Source organism: Aulonocara stuartgranti (genome assembly GCF_965226115.1).
Source record: "Aulonocara stuartgranti genome assembly, chromosome: 7".
NCBI lineage: Eukaryota > Metazoa > Chordata > Actinopteri > Cichliformes > Cichlidae > Aulonocara > Aulonocara stuartgranti.
The window spans coordinates 6,189,823-6,216,652 of record NC_138945.1 but is presented as its reverse complement, the minus strand read 5'-3'; the positions used below and the strand labels follow the sequence as shown (position 1 = coordinate 6,216,652).

Sequence of the window (26,830 nt, the reverse complement as noted above, 5' to 3'; positions counted from 1 at the left end):
ATTGTTTTACATTTTTATCGTTAAATTAACAATTAAATTAACAATTGTTAAATTAACAATTAGGGCATTAAATAAACAATGACGCAAATGCTTCAGTTCTTAAAGCAAACTTGAAAGGGTCTCTGGTTGTGACAAACCCACAGAGAATGATTATCCAAACTGTGGTTCCGCACTGCAATGCATTTTAATGTCTCTCACTCATTGTTTTAGGGTTATTGGCCACAAGTGTATTTCTTTGTCTCACAGTCCTCATCAGTGCTGTTTCCAGCCATTAAAAATTGTAATATCCCTGTGTATCCCTCTATTTACAGGGCATCTGTTCTGTATTTCCATCTGTATGGACCACATAAAATATGCAATATTTATTTCCAGACTGCAGTAGTGATTGATGGACGTTTGAGACAACTGGATAAAATGTTGTCGTCCATTAGCTAAGGAGAGAGTTTGCCTCTTATCTGCTAGGTAATAGCACCCTGTAGCTTCAGAGAGATAATGTTTGTTGATACCTCTTTCTTGTGAAGCAGCCTTTTCAAACTCATCTAAAAGCTTGGCTAAGAATGTCTGCTGAGATAAGATGCTTTAAAGAGGAAAACTTAGAGACACGACTGAGCGCTCTGGATCTTCCTTTTTTTCTTTTTTTTTCTTCCTGCAAGTCATTTTGAATCAAACTCGCACAAAAACAAAGGTCTGAAATTTTGAGGCTCCTTGCTCAGTACAATGCCCTGCAGCCTTGATTATGCTTGAACAATAGCAGTGATAAACTCAGCATTCACAATGTCTGCAGTAGTTGTGTACCAGTGGCATGCCATCACATGAGCAAGAATCTGTTCTACATTTTTAACAGCTGCCGAAAGCCATGTTTATATTACATTTCATCTGTGGTCGTGAACCCATTCTTCTTTAACAGTGTTTATTATTTGTCGTTCCTGCTAAGCAGAGCTAAGAGCTTCTCTTAACAGTACAGCAGAGAATGCTTAAACCAGGGTTAGATCAGCTAATTTATGGATGCCATTAGAGTTTAGTACTTGATGTTTTTCTTTGCATTGTACTGTGCAACTTATTTCAACTTCTACTTTTACTTTATACAGAATCACTGAGGAAAGCAGCCTTGCAGAATGATTTATGTAGAAATATTTGAAATCAATTTAGCAGAAACGGGTTCTAAGCACACAGATGAAAACAGCATCCTGAAGTTTTGAAAAACATTTAGATGAGTTTTTTCACACTGTGAAAGTGATTTGCACACAACACCCCATATTTTCTAAGTAATACATATAATTAGTCTTTTATTATAAATATTTATAAATAAAGCTTTTATTTCACGCTTATTGGCTACTGGATGCAAATATCTAACCATCCTCATCACCAGCAACTCTGTGCATTTAGACATGTAGACGTGTTCAAACCAAGCATTGGGTGATTTAAGTGATTTTGAACGCCGACATTGTTGTTGGTGCTGGTCTGAGTATTTGAGAAGCAACTGATCTACTAGATTTTCCCGCACAACCACCTCTAGAATTTACAGAGAATGATCTGGAAAAGAGAAACTATCCAGTGAGCAGCAGTTCTCAAGAAAAAAATGGAACAGTAACTCAACAAAACACTCATTACAAATAAGGTATGCAGAATTCTCTGAATTCACATCATGTTAAACCATGAAGAAGATGGGCTACAACAGCAGATGATCACACCCGGTGACATTCCTGTGAAGCACAGCAAACAGACTCAACAAAAATTAAACAATAGAAGATCTGATAAGTCTCACTTTCTGCTTACACATTTGGATTGTAAGGTCAACATTTGGCATAAACATGGTGATGGTGGTGTAGGAAATGTTTTCTTGTCAATGCTTTAGGCCCCTTAGTACCAACTGAGTATTGCTTAAACACCTACCTGAGTATTGTTGCTGAACATGTCTATCCCTGCTTTGCATGATTGCTTCCAGCATGACAGGATGCCATGTTACAAAGCTTAAATCATCCCAAACAAATTTCTTGAACATGGCAATGGTAAATGGACGGATACTTAGGCAGCAGCTTTCTACTCAACTTGAGCGCTAAAAGAGCTTTTACTAGAAGTCTCAGTCACCCAATCACACACGCATTCATACAGTGCTTTTATCTAAACCACAGCCACCTCAGTCAGTTCAAATGGCCTCCACAGTCACCAGGTCTCAGTTCTAAAGATAAAGGGGAGTCCGACCCAGTACTAACAAGATGTAAACTGGCTTGTTATTGTAAATGAGTATTTTGATACCTAATCAAAAAACAGTTATGTACTGTAATCACTTAGGAATAAAAGCAGTATCATGACAAATGGAAAATCACTTTCATAAAGTCCATATGTACCTATGTTATTCAAAGTGCCCAGTGGGGTGCTGGTTTAGCTTAGTGGGTGAGCAAGTGACCACCTGCCCAGAATTCCCCATGTCTGACCTGTGACCCTTTGCTGTGTCTTCCCCTCTGTCTGTCTTCACTGTCACTATCCAGTAAAGGCAAAAATGCCCCCCAAAAATATAGATTAAAAAAAGAATGTGCACACTGGTTAATTATGCTACACAACTAATGATTTACCTTGGAGATGCTACCTTCATCGAGTCAGGTTATAGGACATTAAGTGGCGCAAGATACAGAGATTTCAGTTCTGAATGGTTTCCTTAGCAACAACTATAATTGGCTTCTTCAGCAAAGCCAGTGAATGTGAACATGGTCACCATGTGCTCAGGATCAACTTTGTGCCAGTTTCAATCAGGTTGTTGCTGTTGTTTACCTTCACTACGGCTATAACACATCACTGTAGCATCACGTAGGGATAGGTTGCATCCAACATGTCGATTGCAGACATTAGTACACTCCTTACCCGCTGCGTTAATATTGCTGACCTTTATACCTAGTGCCACATTAGATCAATACGATATCACTGTGCAAGATGCATGATGCAAATACACTTTCACTCATGGAGGTTTTCAGCTTGCAGAACGCAAACACTGAAGGAATAAGCTGCTGTGACAGTGAAGACCATTTTAAAGAGAATTTATCTTTTTTTTTACTTTCCAGACTCCCTGCAGTTTTAATCAAGGCTGAAATTTGAATGCAAATAAGTAGGAAATAAGAAGAATCCTGTTGATGAGTTTAATATAAGCACATATTTAATTTCTTTACTGCTTTCATCTAAGCAATCTTAAGATTTACCACTTATTTTTGCCCCTATGTTTTGTTTTATTATCCATGTGTCATATTACTTTATCCCCCTGAATCTGAACAAACAGAACAGCTTTATACACTCAAGAATTCTGCTACTTCCATCATGATCCCAGTGACCCAGTTCCTCCGACAGCCATGAATTAACACTGTCTTCATCATGTTTGATAGATGACGTGATGATGTGCTGTAGATCACAAACCTTTCCTTCTCCCTACTGTCTTTTATCATATGATTCTGGTAGTTTCAGTAACGATGAGCAGTTCTTTCTCCAGAACTGGACATGCATTTAAAAAAGTTTTCTTAAAGCCTAATTTGACCTTTTTCTTACCAAAACCTAGTCACAGTTTACATTTTGTGGGTAAATCCTCTGTATTTACAATCACAAAGGCGCCTCTGAGTTTTGAATTTTGACTCTCCAAGTGAGTGCTTTTAATTTTTTTTCTAAGCCTGTCACTGGTAGTAAAAGTAGATGAGTTAAAATACCTAGGGTCAGCCATCGAAGGCAACAGGCAGTGCACAAGAGAGGTGAAGAAGAGAGTGAAGGCTGGGCAGAGTGGGTGGAGACGACTGTCAGGTGTGATTTGTGACAGACGGATGGCAGCAAGACTGAAAAAGGTTTGCAAGGTAGTGAAACCTGCTATGATGTATTGCTTGGAGATGATACAGACATTAAGGAAGAGCTGAACATGGTATTGATGATGATGAAAAAGATTTTCATTGTGAGTTCCCAGGATGGACAAGACTAGAGGTGAGTGCATCAGAGGAACAGGTCCAGTTGATCAGTTTGGAGATAAAGTTATAAATGCAAGGCAGAGCCAGCTCCCACTACTTTTAAGATTAGCCTTAAAACTTTGCTTTATAGTATATAGTTAGGACTGGATCAGGTGACCCTGAATCTTTCCTTAGTTATGCTGCAAAAGGCCTAGTCTGCTGGGGACCTCCCATTATGTAGGCGAGAAGGAAAGGGGCAGCCCACCTGCCCCCCAAGCATGGTTCTGTTTAAAGGGAATTATTCTTCCCACTGTTGCCAAGCTTGTTCAGAGGCCGACATGTGATTGTTGGGGCTTTAATTTACAATATAAAAGCACCTTCAGGCGACTGATACACTATATAAATACAGTTGAACTGGGCGACCCACCGTGGCATCACATAATGGTGCCGAAAGAAGGAAAAGGAGCAAAACCTGTTACTAAAATAGTTAATTATTTAGTTAAAAAATGTGGATTTAGATACTTTAAAAGTTTCTGCTCTTTATGTAAAAGGCTTTTTTTTTTTTTTTTTAGCCTCCTCCATATGATTCGAGACATCTTTGAACTGCACGTTCCCATGAGCACCTATCAAATGAACGCCCAGCTTAAACATTAAATTCAACACTCAAATTATAATGGAAAAACTTACTTTTGAACCTATGAAAATAGAGGGACAACGTAAAAAAAATCCCCACTTAATGCCATGCAATATTAACAAATTAATGGTGTGACAAGGCACTTTAATCCCATTTTATTTGCTTCACTTGAAATTCAGTGTGGTGGTGTACAACAGTAAAGACATGCCATGTCACAATAAGACGGGTAAAACATAAAGCTTTCTGAATGTGTCGACAAAGCTCTGCATTACACGGACGTTAGAAGTAGAGCAGAGTCAGCACTATGATTTGTGAAATGAGGCAGGTAGAACACAGTCCTCCTGTGCGCAGCTCTGCACTTTGCAAGCAGCTGGGATGAACTGAAAGCAGAAAAAAATGATCTACAATATGTGTCCCCGACACAGTGCCTGGCTTATGCTCTCAGCTGGCACAAATACAAAGCGTGCAGCTTGTTCTGCTGTGCTCTGGCTTTGATGTGCCAAATAGGTGATGCATTTGCTTCGATATTTCACACCCAAAATCCTGCTTTTAAAAAAACTGAAACACAATGCAGCTCAGAATATCTTTATTTTGTACTCAGATCAACCGTGTTAGATTTCGAGGCTCACCGTGTTCCTTCCAAACCCACTTCTGCTCAATATTTGAATTTTTTTTAAATACTGAAAACACTGTTGTTCTTTGATCTAGTGGTTTCATCCAGTTACATTTGTTACAGCCCTTTCTAAAGCCACAGGGTGTCTCAGCTTGTCAGCTTCTCGTGCAGGGTGCAATCAACGCGCCAAGGCATCAGCTCTATACAGCTGGTGGCAGTTAATTAGATTCAGGAGCTCCACTAATCAGTAAGCTCACTCCTCACTAAAGGAAGTTGACAATTATAATTAAAAAAAGGTCAGAGAGGTTCTGATTAATATAATTGTCTGAGTTGTGGTTTCTAGGGGTTTTTTTTTTTTATGTGACTATACATAAAGGAATTACAGGTACACCTAAAAAGTTTCTAATAGCTGCTGGGATTTAAGGGGTGGCGTATATCAGTGCAATCAGTGCAGAAGTGGATGTTAAAGCAGTACAACATGCTTCCTGTCAGCCCACCGCTTCTCTTTGTAGCCTAATTCATACCTAGGCTAATATATTTATTCCTCCTGTCAGAATTAGACTTCATAAGTCATTATCTGGACAACATTGTGTTCATTTTCCCTTGGAAAAAGTTACAATGAAGGATGACTCCAGCCACTGTGTTGCTTGACTAATAAAGTAGCTAGACAGGATTGATCTTCCATTTTTGCTTCTAATATTTTTTAAAGACTTTATTTTATTTTATTAGATAGTGACAGCTGAACAACCAGAAGGTAAGATAGTGATGGATGACATGCAGTAAATGGCCTGCGGTGGAAGACAGAATTAAACCCAGGCTTCTGCTGTGAGAACAGAGGCTCTGCTACATGGAGCACACTCTAACAGGTACTCTGTAGCACACCCTGACTTTTACTTTATCTCATATGTTATTTTTTTCTTTGTTTTTTAATTCTGAAAAAATGCACGCTTGAATATGCCTAATTCAGTATCACTGCATAAGTGGTAGAAAATTGATAGGTTAATGGATTTTGCAAAAAATGACTGCATGATTTTGAAGACAAGAAGGAAAAACATGAAGGATTTCAGAGTATATTTATATACTATATATGCACTTTATTTAAATAGTATATAAATATACTATATAAGTGCCTCTAGGCACTAGATACATAAAGTTGACATTACAGTATAAAACATGGATGCAGTTAAATTGAAGCCACTATAAAAGTGCCTAAAAGCCTGCATGGAGATAGCTGTGGTTTAAAAAGAAAATACCACTGCTCCTAGAAGACTGAGATCTCTATAAACACTTTTAATGCCAAGTTTTTGGGCCCAGTCGCTCTTTTTAGGTCAAATTGAACAAAAAATTGAATCTATTTTGCAACTATTGAGCATTTCATGTTTCAAAAAAGAGAACTACCTGTGCTATGAAACTGCACTCTTGACCACTAACACTTTAGGGCAGACAAGTGAGCGCGCAGTTTCACTGTCAGTTCATTCAACCATCCCTGAAATCTCGACTTTTGGAACTAACATGGTGACAACAGAAACGCTCATCTTGAGGCTTCAAAACAATATTTTAGAATGTGTCTATGTCCACCTGTCTATGCTCTGTATACCTGTCTATGATGTCTATGTTGCCTCAGCCATTTAGTTAAAAATGAATAAGAAAAGAAATGCATGGTGTTTTAGACCTTTGTTTGAATGCAAGGTTTCAAAGAATTCCAGGCTGTGAGGCCATTAATATTCTACAGTAAATTCATTCACATGAAGTAAAAGCAGAGGTGCTACATGCTGAAAATCAGATATTCATAGAAAAAAAGTATTTCAAGTGGAAATAGAAGCAGCTCTGATAGTCAGCAGAGATGAGATTGGATCCACTGTCATCCCCAATAATGCATTACTGCCATGGTAAGAGGAACAGTGATGATGGAAATGAAAGAATTAGGGCTCATGCTTAATACAAATGGCTAAATATGATAATTATTATGCACCTGGCAACAGCTTAACACCCATAGTAAGAGTAATTAAGAGATTGGTGTGTTTTGACAAACTGATTTTGTTGGTTGCTGTTTTGTTGCTCACTGGATGCTTTTAATGACAAGCACTTTGCAAATCTGGTCCTGAAAGGTGCCATTTGGATACATCTTTATTACTTTTAATTGCAAATGAGCCACAAGGCATCTTCACGAGTCCCATCAACCACTCGTTGCACAGGAAATGGTGGAAAAAAGCAATGCATTTCAGATTGTGAAACAGAATGCTTTACCAACAGGAAGCACATCAGCAGAAGAGATCAGAGTTAGATTTTCACTGCCCAACAATGCAAATGGATTGTCCTGATAGAAGCCTTGGCGGAGGCGTACTCCTGCCTCTGAACCAATTGAAGCTTAAAACCCCAAAGTGAACACACAGATGGCTGCTTTTATTGATTTGGACTAAATCTCTCTTTGATGAGGCGTTGTTTAAATCAGCAAAACACTTAAGGCCGCCCGACCGTTCAGAAAGGCTGACTTGTTTTGAGGCTCAGAATAAGCAGAAATTGAGGTTTAAAGAGGGCCTCCAGCACTTTGAGACTTGAATGCTCCTGCCAGTTTCATATGTTTAATTTAACATACGTTATTTTGACAGTCACTCACATTTGCATGTACATATAAACCACGTTACCCCTTGTTAAGCAAACACTGTACAGAAATTGAATAATGCAATGTTTAAATATACATTTTTTTCTGGAAATGTCAGCGTATTAGCCTAAGAATCATGCTAACAAACCCTTAAATATCTGTACAGACTTTTGTGTCTTGCAGGTATCTTGCAGCTATTGAACTATTTGACTGGATGTCCAAAATTTCATGACACTCCATCCAAGAGATTTTTGTAAGATAAATGGCTGATAAAGGAGAAACATCAGTGGTTACAAAAGTATCTAAAAGGCTTTGAGACTAACAGAGGCTGCAAACAAACAGCTAATAGCTAATAGCACAATCCAAATAGAAGCATGGCTCAACTAGCAGTTGTTCAAAACCACAAAGCTTTTACACAGTGTATGAACTTTTTCCAAGTTTTTTTTTTTGTATTGTTTGTTTTCTCCACCTCTTCCTTTCTTTCTTTGAAGCTGTCCACATCTTGTGAGAATGTCGCTTTTGTGAGACCAAATTAACTGTATACTAAGCAGTACCTCGTTAATCAGGACCTCTGCCTCGCAGTATGCAAAGTTTCTCTTTATCTGTCTTTGTTATGTGATGGCTGAAACAAGCTTGCAATCAGAGCCTTTTAAAAGGAAGTGGTACATTATATATGGTTGATTTGGGGGTGCTAATGTAAATGAGACTGGGTCTGTAGTAGATCAGACATATCTTTCTACAAACCATTTAATAATCATGTTTAATGTGAATCCTTTAAGACACAGGGCTGTCTAAACATAGCCTTCTCTCTCTCTCTGCTTCATTTTGCAGTTCATTAACAGCTCTATACATCCTGATAATAACCTTAACCCTTTATCACCTAAGTATCACACGGGCTGCCTGGACTTATTTGGTAATTTGGGCTGTAGAATCACAAAATAATGGGCATCTTTTAGGAAACATTTGAATTTTCTCCACAGCCCAAAATGACTGAGACGTTACAGTAATGTGAAGCGCACATGGTAGAATCTAGGTGGGGCCGATTCTTGTGAAATAAGCCTGCCATTCACTACTCTAACTGATGTTAACTGTTAGGGGACTTTCTACTCTGGCTCATTATTATTGGCTTTGTTTTTGCTCCTCCGGTGCATTACCGTCTCTGTGGTTGCATGCATTAGTGGTGAAGAGTGGATACCAAGGTCCCTATGCCTCTGAAGAAATCTGATTATCGCCCTCTGTTTAGTCTCTGTACAGAGCAGACGCCAATCAGGGGCACATAAAACACTGTCATGATGATTTCTGTTTAGTCCTGTATACTATCCAGCACACCTACGCAGACAATAACCTGCAATTACACTATTGTACTGATGTAAGCATCACCAGGAGAGCATTTTTGCGTCCTACACTGAAGCTTAATATCTTCGTCTATAAATATCTGTATATAACTGACACATGCTAGCTGAATAGAGGCAGTGTTAGTCAGTTGGTTGGATAAATATCCATGTGATTTGATACAAATTTTCATCTTCTAAGAAAGATCAGTTCTGATCATCTGTTGATCTTTAAATTCTTTTCGTTTTAACCAAAAAGACTATAGTCTCGGGGTCGACTGGTCAGGTGTTTGGTTGATATGTGCTCATCTGACCAAATTATAACTGGCCATTAATCGTCAGTGTCAGGAACAGAAATCAGCCAGGTCGTTATATTGTAAGATATAAAAATATGCTTCTGGAAAATTATGTAAATAACTGACCATTGTTTTGTTTTTGAACTGTTGGTTCTGCTTTTGTTTGGTAAGACAAAATATGTGAGGTAAAGGTGGGAGTACAGCAACTCATTTTCAGTTAGTAGTTTTTAAATCTTTCCAGTAGCGGAGCATTTTATTTTGAAAGGAGAGAAGATCTCATAACTTATTGCAGTTTGGTAGAAATTGTAATGCTGTATCATTTGTCATTAAAATAATATTTTGTATCAAAAAAATGTGTTTGTGTATGCTGTTAGTTGCAGTTCTCAGAATTAAAATCAGAGTAGTCAAAAATCTGTATTGGTTGGTCACATGGTCATTGGATGGTCAACTGGAACTGACCGAGAAAACTGCAGTGTCTCTCTAGTTAAGTTCATAAGTTGAAAATTGGAAGACAAACATTAAATTTTCACATCTGTGGAGTCACCCAAAGATTAATGTAAAATTTGGCAGTAAGTAAGTAAGTCTATGATCTATGAAATTGTTTGTATTGTGAGTTCAGGTCTTCTAGCTTTCTGCTGCCTCACCATGGATATTTAATGTTGAGCATTGAATATCCATGATATATATATATATATATATATATATATATATATAATATACATACACTCAACAAAAATATAAACGCAACACTTTTGTTTTTGCTCCCATTCCCCATGGGATGGACGTAGAGACCTAAAATTCATTCCAGATACACAATATAACCATCCCTCCCAAACAGTGGTCACAAATCAGTCCAAATGTGTGGTAGTGGGCACATCTGCCATATTGAGATAATCCATCCCACCTCACAGGTGTGCCACATCAGGATGCTGATCTGACATCATGAGTAGTGCACAGGTGTACCTCAGACTGCCCACAACAAAAGGCCACCCTGGAATGTGCAGTTTTGTCTCACAGCAAAATGCCACAGATGCCACAAGCAATGAGGGAGCGTGCAATTGGCATGCTGACAGCAGGAATGTCAACCAGATCTGTCGCCCGTGCATTGAATGTTCATTTCTCAACCATAAGCCGTCTCCACAGGCGTTTCAGAGAACATGGCAGCACATCCAACCGGCCTCACAACCGCAGACCTCGTGTAACCACACCAGCCCAGGACCTCCACATCCAGCAGGTTCACCTCCAAGATCGTCTGAGACCAGCCACCCAGACAGCTGCTGGAACAATTGGTTTGCACAACCAAACAATTTCTGCACCAACTGTCAGAAACCGTCTCAGGGACGCTCAACTGCATGCCCGTCGTCCTCATCGGGGTCTTGACTAGAGATGGACCGATCCGATATTACGTATCGGTATCGGTCCGATACTGACCTAAATTACTGGATCGGATATCGGAGAAAAATAAAAAATGTAATCCGATAAATATCACGAAAGCACCTCACAAAACTTGCAACACGCCGTAACTCGCCTCAGAACGTTAGCACGTCGGAGCAGTATGCATCACGTGATAGAGCAGCTGTGGCATGCGGGACCTGTCGGTGGTCTGGATAGCATTTGGAGCTTCGCTAGCAACCCGGCATTTCATCTCCGACAAAGTTATCCCCGAGAGAAGTAAAGCAAGTGTGTAAGTCCATCTCTGAATCTTTGTAAAGCATTCCTGCGTTAAGCTTAACAAGCGACTGCCTCTCCTGCTGCTACTTCAATCATGAAACTGCTTAATGATCAGCTGATCGGCTTTTCTGTCACGACGAGGCCGTGTCTCTTCTTTGTTTTTGGCCCACTTTGCACCAGAAAGAGGAAACCAGCGGCTGAACAACAGCAGCACGTTTAAGCTTGATAAGCTGTTGTTAGAATTTATTTAATATTACTTTCTACACCGGGATCTTTTTCTACGCAGCTGACGGCTGTAACTGTGCAGGGGTGGATCTAGCAAAGTTTAGCCAGGGGGGCCGATACGGCATTAACAGGGAAAAGGGGGCACAAAGACATACTTTTCTTTCTTATTCTCATTTAAAATGTCTGGCTGTTATTAAATAATTATCTGAATCTTACACCCAAAGTTTTAATCTGATGTAAAATGTATAGAAGTCCATTACTGTATATAGTAACTGTTAAGTCTAATATATACCCTAGTAAGCTATAGTACTTTTTACTTTGGGAAGGTACCATCTGTGCAGTCTGCAATTTTGTTGAAGAAAGATGTTGAATCTATTTAATATTTCTTGAAAAATAATTGATTTCTGTGCATTTTTTTCACACTTCATCAAATTAAGGTTGATTACGTCGATTAAGCATCATGAGGTGGAGCGTGAGGGGTGGTTCCCTATTTTTTATTTATTTATTTTTGTTGTTGCTGGGAGTTGGAACCCTATTAGTTAGGTTGCTTAATATTTACGCTAAGTACTCTTTAAAATACCAGAATAGGGAGGATGGTGTAGGTTTAAGTTTATTAGATTGATCAGTATTGCTGAACTATGAAATATTTTTTTTGCATACAGGTATAACAGAATAGCTTTAGTGTAGTTGTTGTTTTAAACTTGAGTATGAACTTATACAAAATGCAGCAAGATATTTTAAAAAACAGTTTTGTTGATTAAAAAACACTATATCGGATTCATATCGGTATCGGCAGATATCCAAATTTATGATATCGGTATCGGTATCGGACATAAAAAAGTGGTATCGTGCCATCTCTAGTCTTGACCTGACTCCAGCTCGTCGCCGTAACAGACTTGTGTGGGCAAATGCTCACATTCGATGGCGTCTGGCACGTTGGAGAGGTGTGCGCTTCACGGATGAATCATTGTTCACATTGTTCAGGGCAGATGGCAGCTGAGAATGTCCCAGTTCTTGCATGGCCAGCATACTCACCGGACATGTCACCCATTGAGCATGTTCGGGATGTGCTTGACCGGCGTATACGACAGCGTGTACCAGTTCCCACGAATATCCAACAACCTCGCACAGCCATTGAAGTGGAGTGGACCAACATTCCACAGGCCACAATTGACAATCTGATAGACTCCATGCGACGATGTGTTGCACTGCATGAGGCAAATGGTGGTCACACCAGATACTGACCGGTTCTGGGTCCCCAGACCCCCAATAGCGCAAAATACTGCACATTCCAGGGTGGCCTTTTGTTGTGGGCAGTCTGAGGTACACCTGTGCACTACTCATGATATATATATATATATATATATATATATATATATATATATATATATATATATATATATAATGTAATATATATGTAATATATATATATATAATGTAATATATATGTAATATATATATATATATATATATATATATATATATATGTAATATATATATATATATATATATATATATATATATATGTAATATAATATATAAAATATCATATATATATATATATATATGTAATATAATATATAAAATATCATAATATAATATTTATAATATGATTTCATATATATATATATGAAATCATATTATAAATAATGAATTATCAGAGCTTTTCACAAAATTCTTTTGATTTTGAACGACTTCCAATGCAACAATTCTCTGCATGTGTGATAGCTTATCTAACTTCAGTAGGTTATACTAGAAGTGTATTTAGATCACATGTTTTATTTTGTCACTTACACACACATTCACACATAATATAAACACAATTAATCAGTCTTAGTGTTTTTGAACATTTGAGCACGGCTTGTCGTAAACATCAAAGAGTGTAATAATCCAAGTGTGCAGTAACCACTACTCTAAATTCTGACGTTTGATTTGACACTGAATCTTAAGTTAAATATTTGTAAAGAGATCAAAGAAACTAGCCTATATATCCATATATATCACTATGCTGATATCACAGCAAAACGTGTAACACTGCTCAGCCGCCTAGACTAAAACAGTAAAACTGTGGCTGTGTGTAACACCTCCCCATCTCGGGTGTACACAGCAGATAGTGGATTGGTCAGGACGGTGAAACACAATCTTTATGTTGGAAATCCTCGGCAGTATAAAGGAGCTTGAGGCAACTGTTACTGGGATTTGGGATAAACTTGAATTGAGTTGAATTAGAAGTAATTGGCTGTGCAGCTCTCTTGCTTTGGGGACACACATACAGATCCTTAAACTTAACTCAAACAGCTGAAAGTAACAAACACAGCTTTCATTTGTTAATGTTAATCATACATCTCAATCTGTACGTCACTCCGGTAACTCAGCATATGAATTTTTGTAATCTGTATTTTGTGTTCTCGGGTGTTTATGCTGAAATGTTGAAAAATAAACCTGAATTTGTGCTGCTTGTTAAACACAGGGCTAATAAATAAAGTGCATGCCACGTTATGTGACAGACTCATTTCATTTAGAAAAATTGTGAATTCTTTTTTTAGTCGAATTTTTTTTGTTGTTGTTGTTGACTGCAACTTCATGGTAATCAGCTGAGGACGAAGCCAATGTTATAACCGATTTATTTAGTGTTGTAAAGTTTCACACTGTCAATAAGCGATCTTAGCATTGAGTCATCTTATTAAACTCTTCTATGTACAGTTGACTTCACTCCAGGGAGTACAGTACTGAGTACAGTTCAATAAGCTGCTACGTTCAAGTCAGCAGTGGGTCAATAAGAGAGAATAGCTGTGGTGAAAGGGTGGAATGGCACAGGAGTGAGGGTTTAAGGGGAAGAATGGGGATAATATCCTCTAAAACACTCTTGAAGTGTCAAGCAGTAAACGGTTGTAGATGGGGTGGTGTAAAAACAGATGGCGTGCATAGGAACAGGGTCCAGCTAAGAGGCAGGGGAAGACTTTGCCTCAAGCTTGTTTTGATGCTTCCAGCTGATAGAGGTGTTAGATTGGGATCCAGGATGTCTGGAGGCTAGGTCAGTGCCCCGAGGTCTTTGTTGCACTGCTCAAACCAATCCCAAATAGCTTTTGTGGTGTGACAGGAGACATCATCCTGCTGGAGTAGGCTTCTGCCAATGTTCAGGTAGGTCAACGTAACATTCGCTCGTGAGCCAGGACCTGAGGTTTTCTGAGCACAACGTTGTTTTGCAAGAGGAAGATCAGTGTTATTCACCTCACAAAGAAGAGAAGAGACATTAACTTTATTGGGCTCATTCGAGAAAATCATCAGAGATTTCTAAACCAAATTTCCAATAATGTTATGTTGCCTGGCAACAATACCTTGAAAATGCAATCATGGGTGTAATGAACCCTAACCTATTTCTCCTAACATTTAATCAATCACTCTTCTTAGAAAGCATGGAAAATAAAGCTTTTCTGCTTTCGGCTGAACATCGTTCCCATGACTATAACTTGTATCTCTAGTTCATGCATTTATTACTTCCAGGCTGGACTACTGTAATTCATTATTATCAGGATGTCCTAAAAACTCCCTGAAATGCCTTCAGTTGATCCGAAATGCTGCAGAAAGAGTCCCGACAGGGACTAGAAAGAGAGAGCAGACTTCTCCTGTATTGGCTTCCCTTCACTGGCTCCCTGTTGAATCCAGAATTGAATTCAAAATCCTGCTCCTCACATACAAGGTCTTAAATAATCAGGCCCCATCTTATCTTAATGACCTTGTAGTACCATATCACCCCATTAGAGCACTTCGCTCTCACACTGCAGGCTTACTTGTTGTTCCTAGAGTATTTATAAGTAGAATGGGAGGGAGAGCCTTCAGTTTTCAGGCCCCTCTTCTGTGGAACCAGCTTCCAGTTTGGATTCAGGAGACAGACACTATCTCTACTTTCAAGATTACTCTTAGTAGAGATAGGCTTAAAACGTTTCTTTTTGCTAAAGCATATAATTAGGGCTGGATCAGGTGACCCTGAATCCTCCCTTAGTTATGCTGCAATAGGTGTAGGCTGCTGGGGGATTCCCATGATGCATTGAGTGTTTGTTCTTCAGTCACCTTTCTCACTCTGTCTCTCTTCCACAGCATGTCTTCTATCCTGTTTTCCTTCTCTCACCCCAACCACTCGCAGCAGATGGCCCCGCCCCTCCCTGAGCCTGGTTCTGCCGGAGGTTTCTTCCTGTTAAAAGGGAGTTTTTCCTTCCCACTGTGGCCAAAGTGCTTGCTCATAGGGGGTCATATGATTGTTGGGTTTTTCTCTGTATGTGTTATTGTAGGGTCTAACTTACAATATAAAGTGCCTTCAGACGACTGTTGTTGTGATTTGGCGCTGTATAAATAAAATTGAATTGCATTGTATCTGTCTCTCCCGGTTTTAGTGTTCAGTGTAAGACAATAAAACAGTAATGTTAACATTCAGAGGCAGAAACTGTTGTGTGACAAAAAAATCAAGTCATTTATTAAATGATTAAAAAGGTCATTGTGCATCTCTGTTTCATGTTAGCAGTACATTTGAGCATGAAACGGCATTTGTATAGCACTTTTCTAGTCCTTAAGGACCCCAAAGCACTTTACACTACATTCAGTCATTCACCCATTCACACACACACACATTCACACACTGGCGATAGCAAGCTACATTGTAGCCATAGCTGCCCTGGGGCGCACTGACAGAGGCAAGGCTGCCGGACACAGGCACCACTGGGCCCTCTGACCACCACCAGTATTAGAGGCAAAAACAAGGAAAAAGCAGACTATGCATTGACGTGGGACTAGCACACATGAGCATCTACGGCCCCTCATTCATCATTTCCGAGTTCAAATACCAAACTTAAGGCTTCACAACACCTCAATAACCAATGGGTGATGTCACAGTGACTTCACTTTTACACACAGTGTATAATATCTGATCGTTATTCTGCACCACATGGGTGTGAAAGAATAAGGCATCACAGCTGGCTCATTCTCATCTTACACAATCATACAGGGAGTGCAGAATTATTAGGCATTGAGTATTTTGTCCTCATCATCCTCTTCATGCATGTTGTCTTACTCCAAGCTGTATAGGCTCGAAAGCCTACTACCAATTAAGCATATTAGGTGATGTGCATCTCTGTAATGAGAAGGGGTGTGGTCTAATGACATCAACACCCTATATCAGGTGTGCATAATTATTAGGCAACATCCTTTCCTTTGGCAAAATGGGTCAAAAGAAGGACTTGACAGGCTCAGAAAAGTCAAAAATAGTGAGATATCTTGCAGAGGGATGCAGCAGTCTCAAAATTGCAAAGCTTCTGAAGCGTGATCATCGAACAATCAAGCGTTTCATTCAAAATAGTCAACAGGGTCGCAAGAAGCGTGTGGAAAAACCAAGGCGCCAAATAACTGCCCATGAACTGAGAAAAGTCAAGCGTGCAGCTGCCAAGATGCCACTTGCCACCAGTTTGGCCATATTTCAGAGCTGCAACATCACTGGAGTGCCCAAAAGCACAAGGTGTGCAATACTCAGAGACATGGCCAAGGTAAGAAAGGCTGAAAGACGACCACCACTGAACAAGACACACAAGCTGAAACGTCAAGACTGGGCCAAGAAATATCTCAAGACTGGTTTTTCTAAGGTTTTATGGACTGATGAAATGAGAGTGGACCAGATGGATGGGCCCGTGGCTGGATTGGTAAAGGGCAGAGAGCTCCAGTCCGACTCAGACGCCAGCAAGGTGGAGGTGGAGTACTGGTTTGGGCTGGTATCATCAAAGATGAGCTTGTGGGGCCTTTTCGGGTTGAGGATGGAGTCAAGCTCAACTCCCAGTCCTACTGCCAGTTTCTGGAAGACACCTTCTTCAAGCAGTGGTACAGGAAGAAGTCTGCATCCTTCAAGAAAAACATGATTTTCATGCAGGACAATGCTCCATCACACGCGTCCAAGTACTCCACAGCGTGGCTGGCAAGAAAGGGTACAAAAGAAGAAAAACTAATGACATGGCCTCCTTGTTCACCTGATCTGAACCCCGTTGAGAACCTGTGGTCCATCATCAAATGTGAGATTTACAAGGAGGGAAAACAGTACACCTCTCTGAACAGTGTCTGGGAGGCTGTGGTTGCTGCTGCACGCAATGTTGATGGTGAACAGATCAAAACACTGACAGGATCCATGGATGGCAGGCTTTTGAGTGTCCTTGCAAAGAAAGGTGGCTATATTGGTCGCTGATTTGTTTTTGTTTTGTTTTTGAATGTCAGAAATGTATATTTGTGAATGTGGAGATGTTATATTGGTTTCACTGGTAAAAATAAATAATTGAAATGGGTATATATTTGTTTTTTGTTAAGCTGCCTAATAATTATGCACAGTAATAGTCACCTGCACACACAGATATCCCCCTAAAATAGCTAAAACTAAAAACTACTTCCAAAAACATTCAGCTTTGATATTAATGAGTTTTTTGGGTTCACTGAGAACATGGTTGTTGTTCAATAATAAAATTATTCCTCAAAAATACAACTTGCCTAATAATTCTGCACTCCCTGTATAAAAATCATAGAATACAATTAAACTTTTTGGTATTGCCCACTTTTAAATCTTTGATCTTTTTAAACAATGTTTAACATATCAGTTTGAAATAGTGTCCTATGCTCATTGTTTTGACTAGACTTGACCTAAACGCGACATGAAGGTTAAATAGGCTTTATAAGTAAAACTGGACTGGATCTCCTCGTTTTTGCTCTGTTTGAATTTAGCAGTTGATCAAAAGTTGAAAGTTGTTGTTGGGAACAACTCTTCACAAAGGATGAAAGGAGAGGAAAAGAGATATTCCCTTAACTTTGCATGAACATGAACCTGCCTTGTTTTTTCTTTGTCATAGCCCAGTAATGACAACATCTGGATAGCTGCTACAATGAAACAGCATTACAGGACATTAGAGCTGCTTAATCATACCTCCCAGTAAGAACTTCATAATGGGTGAAGCAGCTTCTCACGCAGTCCGACTGCAAATCTTCCACGACAGGGGAGATATGTCACACAGCCATCCTGCTGTCATGGAACATATCTGATCCTGTGCCCATCTACCTGTAAGCAACCCTTACTTGCACCATCTCTATGAATAAATTCACTAAACTCTTCCTCCTGGATTGGGACTTCTCTCATGAGGTCAAATATAAGGTTTTAACAGTGTAACCAGTTACAGAAAAACACTAGTTAACAACTAAACTAGCTAGTAGTAACTGAGAATGTATACACAAACATAAAAAATAGGTGCATCCCTGCCCGGATGAAGCAAATTGCAAATTATTTAAATGTTTCTCGTCCAACTCTTTTTCACACACATGTGAGTCATAGAAGTGCTCGTGGGAGTCATAATATAGTTGGTTTATCTTGCACATAATTATCCTGAATGAAGCTTCACTGGAAACTAGGCATGTGTGAATTAGTGCCTCATCTTCCTCGGAGATTGGATCTCACAGCACAGCACCTATGTGTACATATTAGTAATACATCTGTTTTGCATTGCAGAATCATAGCACATGAAGGATGAAGAAATTAGTTAGGTTAATCCTGCTTTTGCATTTTATTGCATTCAATACCATTAACATACATTAAAAGAAGTTGAAGCTTGACTCCAAAAATATTTTAAAATCTAAAAAGATATCCTTTTGTTGGACTGTTCTCATGGGCAGAAAGAAGCAGTTTTAGCAAGTGCATAAGAGACGGCAGGGAAGAAAAAAAGCTTGGTGATTGCATCACTAATCTTGCCCCCACAGCTGGTTCCATTATGGAGGTCCAGCATGGAGCAGGCTGCACGCTTAAAAATAGAGATACAGGAGAAGTTCAGTTTGAAACTAAGAAGCATGCTTTTCAATCTAACAGGCACACAGGCCAGCAAGAGCACGGGGGTGATTTGATCCAAAAGCAGCCTCTGATTTCATGAGCTTTTATTCTGAGATCATTACTGTTGGGTAGAGCTGTTTTGCTCAGTTCAGTACATGTGCTTTTGATATTTAAGCTGGATTTATGTGTCTAATAGTTCAGTTTAGTGTCCCCTCAAGCCTTTGAGTAGAAGGTAGAATTACTGGTAATCTCCCATTAACTAAAATGTAAGTTTAACTTCACATTTTGCCTTTGACTCGTCAAACTCATGTCAGTGATAGTTGTGGGTAAGTGTGAAGCGATAAAGTCATCTGCACAGTTCATCCAGCTCCTTTTTTGTTGTCTTTACAACAGAGACATGCATGAAACAGAAGAGAAGTTCATTCTAAGTGGGACAAGTTAAAAAGAAAATGCACTAGTGGAAAATCCATTTTAAAATGCATTGTTTTGTTTTGTTTTTCTCTCTGCTCATTTAATTAGGATCTCATACATATGCTGAGTGGAAATTTCAATATAATTAAGAAAGAAAAAAACGTTTTTTGTCTTGAGGTGTGTGCTCTTTTTGTTGTTTTTGGATGTTTTTTTGTCATTTTTAATATATCGTTTCTCTGCAAGTTTACTCAGCCTTAGCCTCTTGAGGGCAAGTACTGTCAGAGGCAGTCTAAGAAAGAGAAATGGCATTCAGACAATTTTGAAAAGAAATTGTTGCAGAATTCGGTAAGAGCAAAGTTGAAGGTTATCCTGTCGTCTTTCCCAAAAGAGAGCCAGATGAACTGAAATCATTTGAGCCAATCAGGTTGTTGCACCGATGCATTCACACATTAGAAATTTCTGACTGTTTAAACTGTGTGGTAGCGTATCTACACATTATTAAAGCAGACTACTGTGAGTATAATTGAAAATTCCTGCTTTTTAGACTTTTGATTTCATAAAAGCCCTCACAGGGTCTTCGCAAGATAGTCTAGATTGAATAGAGCCATATTTTATTCAATTTTTAGATAATATGATACATATTCTGATTTTAAACATAAAACAGCCGGTTGAGAATTTCAGCAAATTTCACTTGATGTTAAATAACAGCAGCTCTATCTGTACTGTGCTGTAACAGCCAGTAAATGAAAAGTTAAAAACAAAAAAGGAGAGACTGAAAAAACATCCTTTAACGCCTTAAGAGTGGCGATGTTGCAGAGTTTGTGCACTAGAGTGCAATCTGCAACTTTCCTGTTGGCAACACACATAATCAGCAGATCCATGCAGAGTCAGGTAGAGCATAAAAGATGGGGAATGTTGGGGAAATCAGTTTATTCATGTGTTTGAAAGAAAAAAAAATGCTGGCTGAAGCATCGCAATATCAAATTTTTAGCTTTGCAAATATTGGTATCAGCATCAGTCTTCAAAATCTTATATCAGTCAGGCTCTAGGCGTCACCTTCAACCACATCAGAGAGCTGTTTCTTTCACACATGTGATTTTTTAATGCACCAATCAGCATGCATTACTGAAATGCTAGTGATTTAAGGGCAAAATTTGCTTCACGGTGAGAAAAACTAAAGGATATCATAATATTTTTTTATTTGAATTCTGATTTAAATGCAAAGACTAAATTAAATGTGGAAGGGTTTTGGTTTTGGTTTTGTTTTGTCTAGAAGCAGGTGTAAATGTGTCATAATAATGACACACTATTCATCGCGAACTATCCTGAGAGCGCCCCCTGCTGTGCCACTGGCTTAATTGCAGTCAATTACTGTACAACAGAATTATTGCGAAGAAAAATGGATATCCTTGAACTTCTCTTTTAATACTTCCTGGCTTATTATAATCATGATATATCATATATACATATATATATATATATATATATATATATATATATATACATATATATATATATATATATAAACCACCCATAAAAACCACCCAGCACGCCCCTGCGGGCGGTTTATCCTTCAAGCTCGGGTCCTCTACCAGGAGGACTGCGCTCTTCTGGACAAGAGATCTCCGATGTTATTCCCGGGATCTGCTGGGCCCACTCGCCTAGCTTGGGAGTCACCGCACCTCATGCTCCGATTACCACGGGGACCATCGTTACCTTCACCCTCCACATCCTCTCGAGCTCTTCTCTGAGCCCTTGGTATTTTGCCGTCATTGTGGATGTTGGGTATCGAAGAATCCATAGGTCCCTCATCCTATTCATGTAGCCCCTTCCGCCGGGGTTACTTGTAGTAGCATTCCAACAACGCCCTGTTTTCGTCTCTTGCCCACCGATGCCTTCTTGTTCCAGTAGCCCACTTTTAGTCAGGGTGCCCTGGTCCCTCAACACCTGACGCGGACCTTGTTGATCCGGGCGACGTCCGAGCCAGCATGCCTTCATATTTATCTGTCTCGCTCATGTCTGCGGTAGGCTTGCTTAGCATAGGGGGTCTAGCCTAGGACCCTTACTGGATACAGACGCCCAGGCAGGAATCGAGTTGCGATCCTCTGCTCCAATATATATATATATATATATATACACTGAACAAAAATATAAACGCAACACCTTTGTTACTGCTCCCATTCCCCATGGGATGGACGTAGAGACCTAAAATTCATTCCAGATACACAATATAACCATCCCTCCCAAACAGTGGTCACAAATCAGTCCAAATGTGTGGTAGTGGCACATCTGCTATATTGAGATAATCCATCCCACCTCACAGGTGTGCCACATCAGGATGCTGATCTGACATCATGAGTAGTGCACAGGTGTACCTCAGACTGCCCACAACAAAAGGCCACCCTGGAATGTGCAGTTTTTTGCGCTATTGGGGATCTGGGGACCCAGAACCGGTCAGTATCTGGTGTGACCACCATTTGCCTCATGCAGTGCAACACATCGCCGCATGGAGTCTATCAGATTGTCAATTGTGGCGTGTGGAATGTTGGTCCACTCCACTTCAATGGCTGTGCGAGGTTGTTGGATATTCGTGGGAACTGGTACACGCTGTCGTATACGCCGGTCAAGCACATCCCGAACATGCTCAATGGGTGACATGTCCGGTGAGTATGCTGGCCATGCAAGAACTGGGACATTCTCAGCTGCCATCTGCCCTGAACAATGTGAACCATGATTCATCCGTGAAGCGCACACCTCTCCAACGTGCCAGACGCCATCGAATGTGAGCATTTTCCCACACAAGTCTGTTACGGCGAAGAGCTGGAGTCAGGTCAAGACCCCGATGAGGACGACGGGCATGCAGTTGAGCGTCCCTGAGACGGTTTCTGACAGTTTGTGCAGAAATTGTTTGGTTGTGCAAACCAATTGTTCCAGCAGCTGTCTGGGTGGCTGGTCTCAGACGATCTTGGAGGTGAACCTGCTGGATGTGGAGGTCCTGGGCTGGTTACACGAGGTCTGCGGTTGTGAGGCCGGTTGGATGTGCTGCCATATTCTCTGAAACGCCTGTGGAGACGGCTTATGGTTGAGAAATGAACATTCAATGCACGGGCGACAGATCTGGTTGACATTCCTGCTGTCAGCATGCCAATTGCACGCTCCCTCATTGCTTGTGGCATCTGTGGCATTTTGCTGTGAGACAGAACTGCACATTCCAGGGTGGCCTTTTGTTGTGGGCAGTCTGAGGTACACCTGTGCACTACTCATGATGTCAGATCAGCATCCTGATGTGGCACACCTGTGACGTGGGATGGATTATCTCAATATAGCAGATGTGCCCACTACCACACATTTGGACTGATTTGTGACCACTGTTTGGGAGGGATGGTTATATTGTGTATCTGGAATGAATTTTAGGTCTCTACGTCCATCCCATGGGGAATGGGAGCAAAAACAAAAGTGTTGCGTTTATATTTTTGTTCAGTGTATATATATATATTATGTTTCATTTCATGCCAAACCCACTAAAGATTTTTTTTAATCAGATTTTATCAGATTTAATTGATATCAGAAAGTTGTGCCCAGCTCCAGTCTCCCGCAATTCCCGAAGGGACAGTTGTTTGCTGTGTATCAAACAGTGCACGTGCATTTTTTAGAACTCTAACACAAGAGGAAGTGGGTCAGAGCTCCTCAGAGGAGCCAGTGGAAGCTTGAACTTCCGCCTCATCATATATGCTTAATGATGAATGTGTAAAGGATGCGGTTATCTACAAAAAACAACATATGTGTACACAGACACAAGGACAAGAGGAGGGAAATACACTGAGCCACAGCATTAAAACCACTGACAGGAGGAGAGGAGAAAATTAATCACCTCTTTATAGTGCAATGCTCTCCCGTAAACCCTCAGGTCCCGGCCTACGTGTGGATGTTACTTTGACACGAACCAGCCACCTAAACACTGACATAGAGCAATCAATATCTGAGAGACTGGCCACTAAAAGGTTTGGAGGAAAAAAAGTGTTATTTTCAGACTAATGGAAGTTTGAAGTGTCTGAATCAAAAAGAGGATAATAATAGTTTAATGCATAATGACATCAACTGAGTTGATTTTTCATACGCTGCTGCTTGGCATTCGTTCTAGCCGATGCCACGGAGATACTCACTCAATAAATCACAAAGTAATGTGTCTCCATGTTCCAGCATGCACACTCTCCACACATCCTCTTTTCCTTCTCATCCCTGTTATGCATTCATGCATTCAGATCTCAATAAAGTTGTGGCTGCAGTACATCAGCGTCTAGCAACTGCAGATAGAGTTGAGTGAGTTTAAAATGTGGTGATTTTTTTTGAAGCGAACCACACAAATGGCTTAACAAATATCACCAAATACAGTATTTTATATGCAGTTTGGCACAAAATCTGTCTGCAAGCTAAAGGCACAGTAACGATATTTGAAAATTAAGTTTAAGTTTAAAAAGTTAAAGTCAGATAACTGTGATGTAAGTTTGCTCGATTTTTTTCATCAGACAATTAATGCGTAAATGTTGTGATTCTGAAATTATGTGGTGATTTTACTGCAAATGACTGACTTTGGCTGAAAGGTTATACAGGACAAGCCAAACTTTTCAGTAATGGGTACTGTAGATCCGGTGTAGGGTAGACTGTGTTTACTGTCCTCTCTGCTCAGTTAAGTTAAAGGTAGGAGTTATTCGATGAAGTGCTTCAGCAACACCAAATTCCACCTTTATATTATCTTTTTACTGGCTAATGGTTTAAAAAGAGCCCACAATGACTCATGTAACATCTGCAAGACCACAAGGAACAATAAATATCAGAGTTTGCTGCAGCAACACAGGTCAGATGATCACAGCCTGTCCACAAAGAAAAATCTACTGCAGCTTACAGTAGAGAAGATTAAGTCAATTATTTTTCAGTGAGTCATTTCACCGCACTTCACCGCTCCATCAGATCTTAAGGAGTGCACACCTGCCAAATCCCACTTTAACCCCTGACCACATGGTATTTAAAAGAAAGAAAAAGAGTCAGTCAAACCAAACCAAGATGTGGGAGGCACTTCAGAAAACACGGTGTGAAAGTGACAGCTGCAGGGGTCTGCGAGGCTGCGATGGCTGCAAATGGATGATTCTTAAAAACAAACAAAGATTGAAGGACATCATATCAATATGTAGTAAAAGTAACTCTCTAAACTTTCAAATTCATTGATTTTACACTTCATTTTATCTCTAAAGGTTTTGCTGAAAAACTTTAAATTTATTGGGTGTGCCCAACAGATTGTGTAAAATACAGTAACTAATTTAAGTTGTCGATCCTTATTTCCTTTTGCTGGAGCTATGTCTGCACAATGATGGCAGTTATGTGGAATTATCGGGTGGGGCTTTCTCTCTGCCTCTCTCCAGGCTGTCAGAGTAAAAGAGAAATCAAAGCAGCACTCCCTTTCAGTCTGCGTGAAGAAGCTGATGGATGCCGCCGGAGCATTTGCAAACAAACACTCACACTCACTTATAGATCCGAAATGTTTTGTGGATTCTGCTGGCACTAATGGATGCAAGCAACAAGTTCACAATTCACACTCTTAATGCATTTGTAGTGAACTGGAAAAATAGTGAAATACAATTATGTGCATGGAGCAAAAAAGTTCTTTTCTGTTTAGACTGACTACTACTGCAAAAATACAATTAAAAGGAAAAGGTTCAAATGCTTTTTTCCCCTGAACGTTTCTCTTAATGTGGTGATTGTACAGAGCAACCGTTTTTCCTACAGTTGGAGTCTTGCACACACACACACACACACACACACACACACACACACACACACACACACACACACACACACACGCACACACACACACACTGGAGGAATAAGGTTTGAGGGTTTCGTGTATTTTGGGGAAACTGGAGTTTGTTTAGTGCTTTCCTAAAGATAAAAGCAAAAACTAAAAAAAACCTATTTGTTGGAGCTCCTGGAGCTCATAATAAAATTAAACTGCCACGAGTTAGTGTTGGATATAATATAACTCTATCCTACTTTATCAAAGAGAAGACCGTGGAGCCTTACCTGAGTCCGTGTAACGGGGTCTGGCCAGATCCCTGAAGTAGTAAATGAAATCCAGGCAGTTGTCGTCCTGCACCTCTCCCTTGGAGCAAAGGTCCGAGAGCAGTTCCAGCGCCTTTCGACAAATCTCATCCTCTCTTTCTGCAGGCATTGCCCTCCAGCATCCTTCTGGCTGGTCGGCCACTCCGGCTGATCCTCCACCTCTATCTGTATCCTCCTCTCTCACACACACTCAGTCACACACCACCTCTAACAGCGCAAAGACGCACGACGGGAATCGCGGCTACACCCCTGGATAGCTCCGGTGCGCATCCGTCAAAATCCGCTGCAAACCGAATTTCCCGGAGTTTAATTGTTTTTTAAGTAAAATCAGAAGGTTTTGGCCGCGATGGGAGAAGTTTTCACCGGCTTCTCTCTCTCTCTTTTCTTTAAATCCCCTTTCACTCCGTGTTGTTAAGCGATGAAAACGCGGCTCCAAATCGGCGCGCGGCTCACGTTGTTCACCTCCTTCTTTTGAAATTTCCTTTTCTCTTTTTTCCCTTTATTCCTTCCTTCTCACCACCACTGTCTCCTAAGCGCTGCTCCGCTGCTGCTGAATCACTACTGAGCCTCCAGGCTTCAGTAGCGCCAGTCAAGGTCTTTGAATGAATGCTCGGCTTTCACTGCACTCAATTATTTCTCCACGCACTGGGATGCAAAAAGACAGACAGGAAGTTCTGCCTCCATCAGCGCCCCCCTTCCCACACCAACGAAGTCCTTTGAGGAAGAAAAGCCGCCAAGAGATCTGTGTACCTCTTCTTAAACAACGGAAATGTCACGGAATCTCACCCTGGTTATCTCCTTATTCTCTTTTATCTCATGCGTAAAGTCAAAGATCGGATTCCTTTCACCAGGTAATCACATGAGTAATGTGATATCCGCTTGCGCTCCTGGGTAGTAGATGTAAGGGGCTCAAACACCTGCGAGGGCCCACATGTACGAGCCTGACCTTTACTGATGGAAGTAATGAAGGGCGAGAACGACGGATAAATGTCACATTAAAGCCTTGGCTAAAAACGACCTCCACATCTTAGCCTCATTCTCTGTGTTTAGAAAGTGTTAGAAGAGAACCTTTCAGTATCTACAAAGTATCTCCGGTGCTTATATTATATTATATTATATTATATTATATTATATTATATTATATTATATTATATTTGTTGAGGGTGTTTCAGTTGCAAACTT

General features: G+C 40.1%; 1 protein-coding gene across 1 annotated transcript in view; it reads right to left on the bottom strand.

Annotated features, from left to right (window-relative positions):
* syt9b (synaptotagmin IXb) overlaps positions 1–26,497 on the bottom strand; it is a 62,385-nt gene extending 35,888 nt beyond the window's left edge. The window contains exon 1 of the mRNA XM_082538585.1: positions 25,610–26,497. Coding sequence (XP_082394711.1) covers positions 25,610–25,757 — 148 coding nt within the window. The 5' untranslated portion in view covers positions 25,758–26,497. The remainder of the gene's footprint in view (positions 1–25,609) is intronic.
* Between the last annotated feature and the right edge of the window lie 333 nt (positions 26,498–26,830).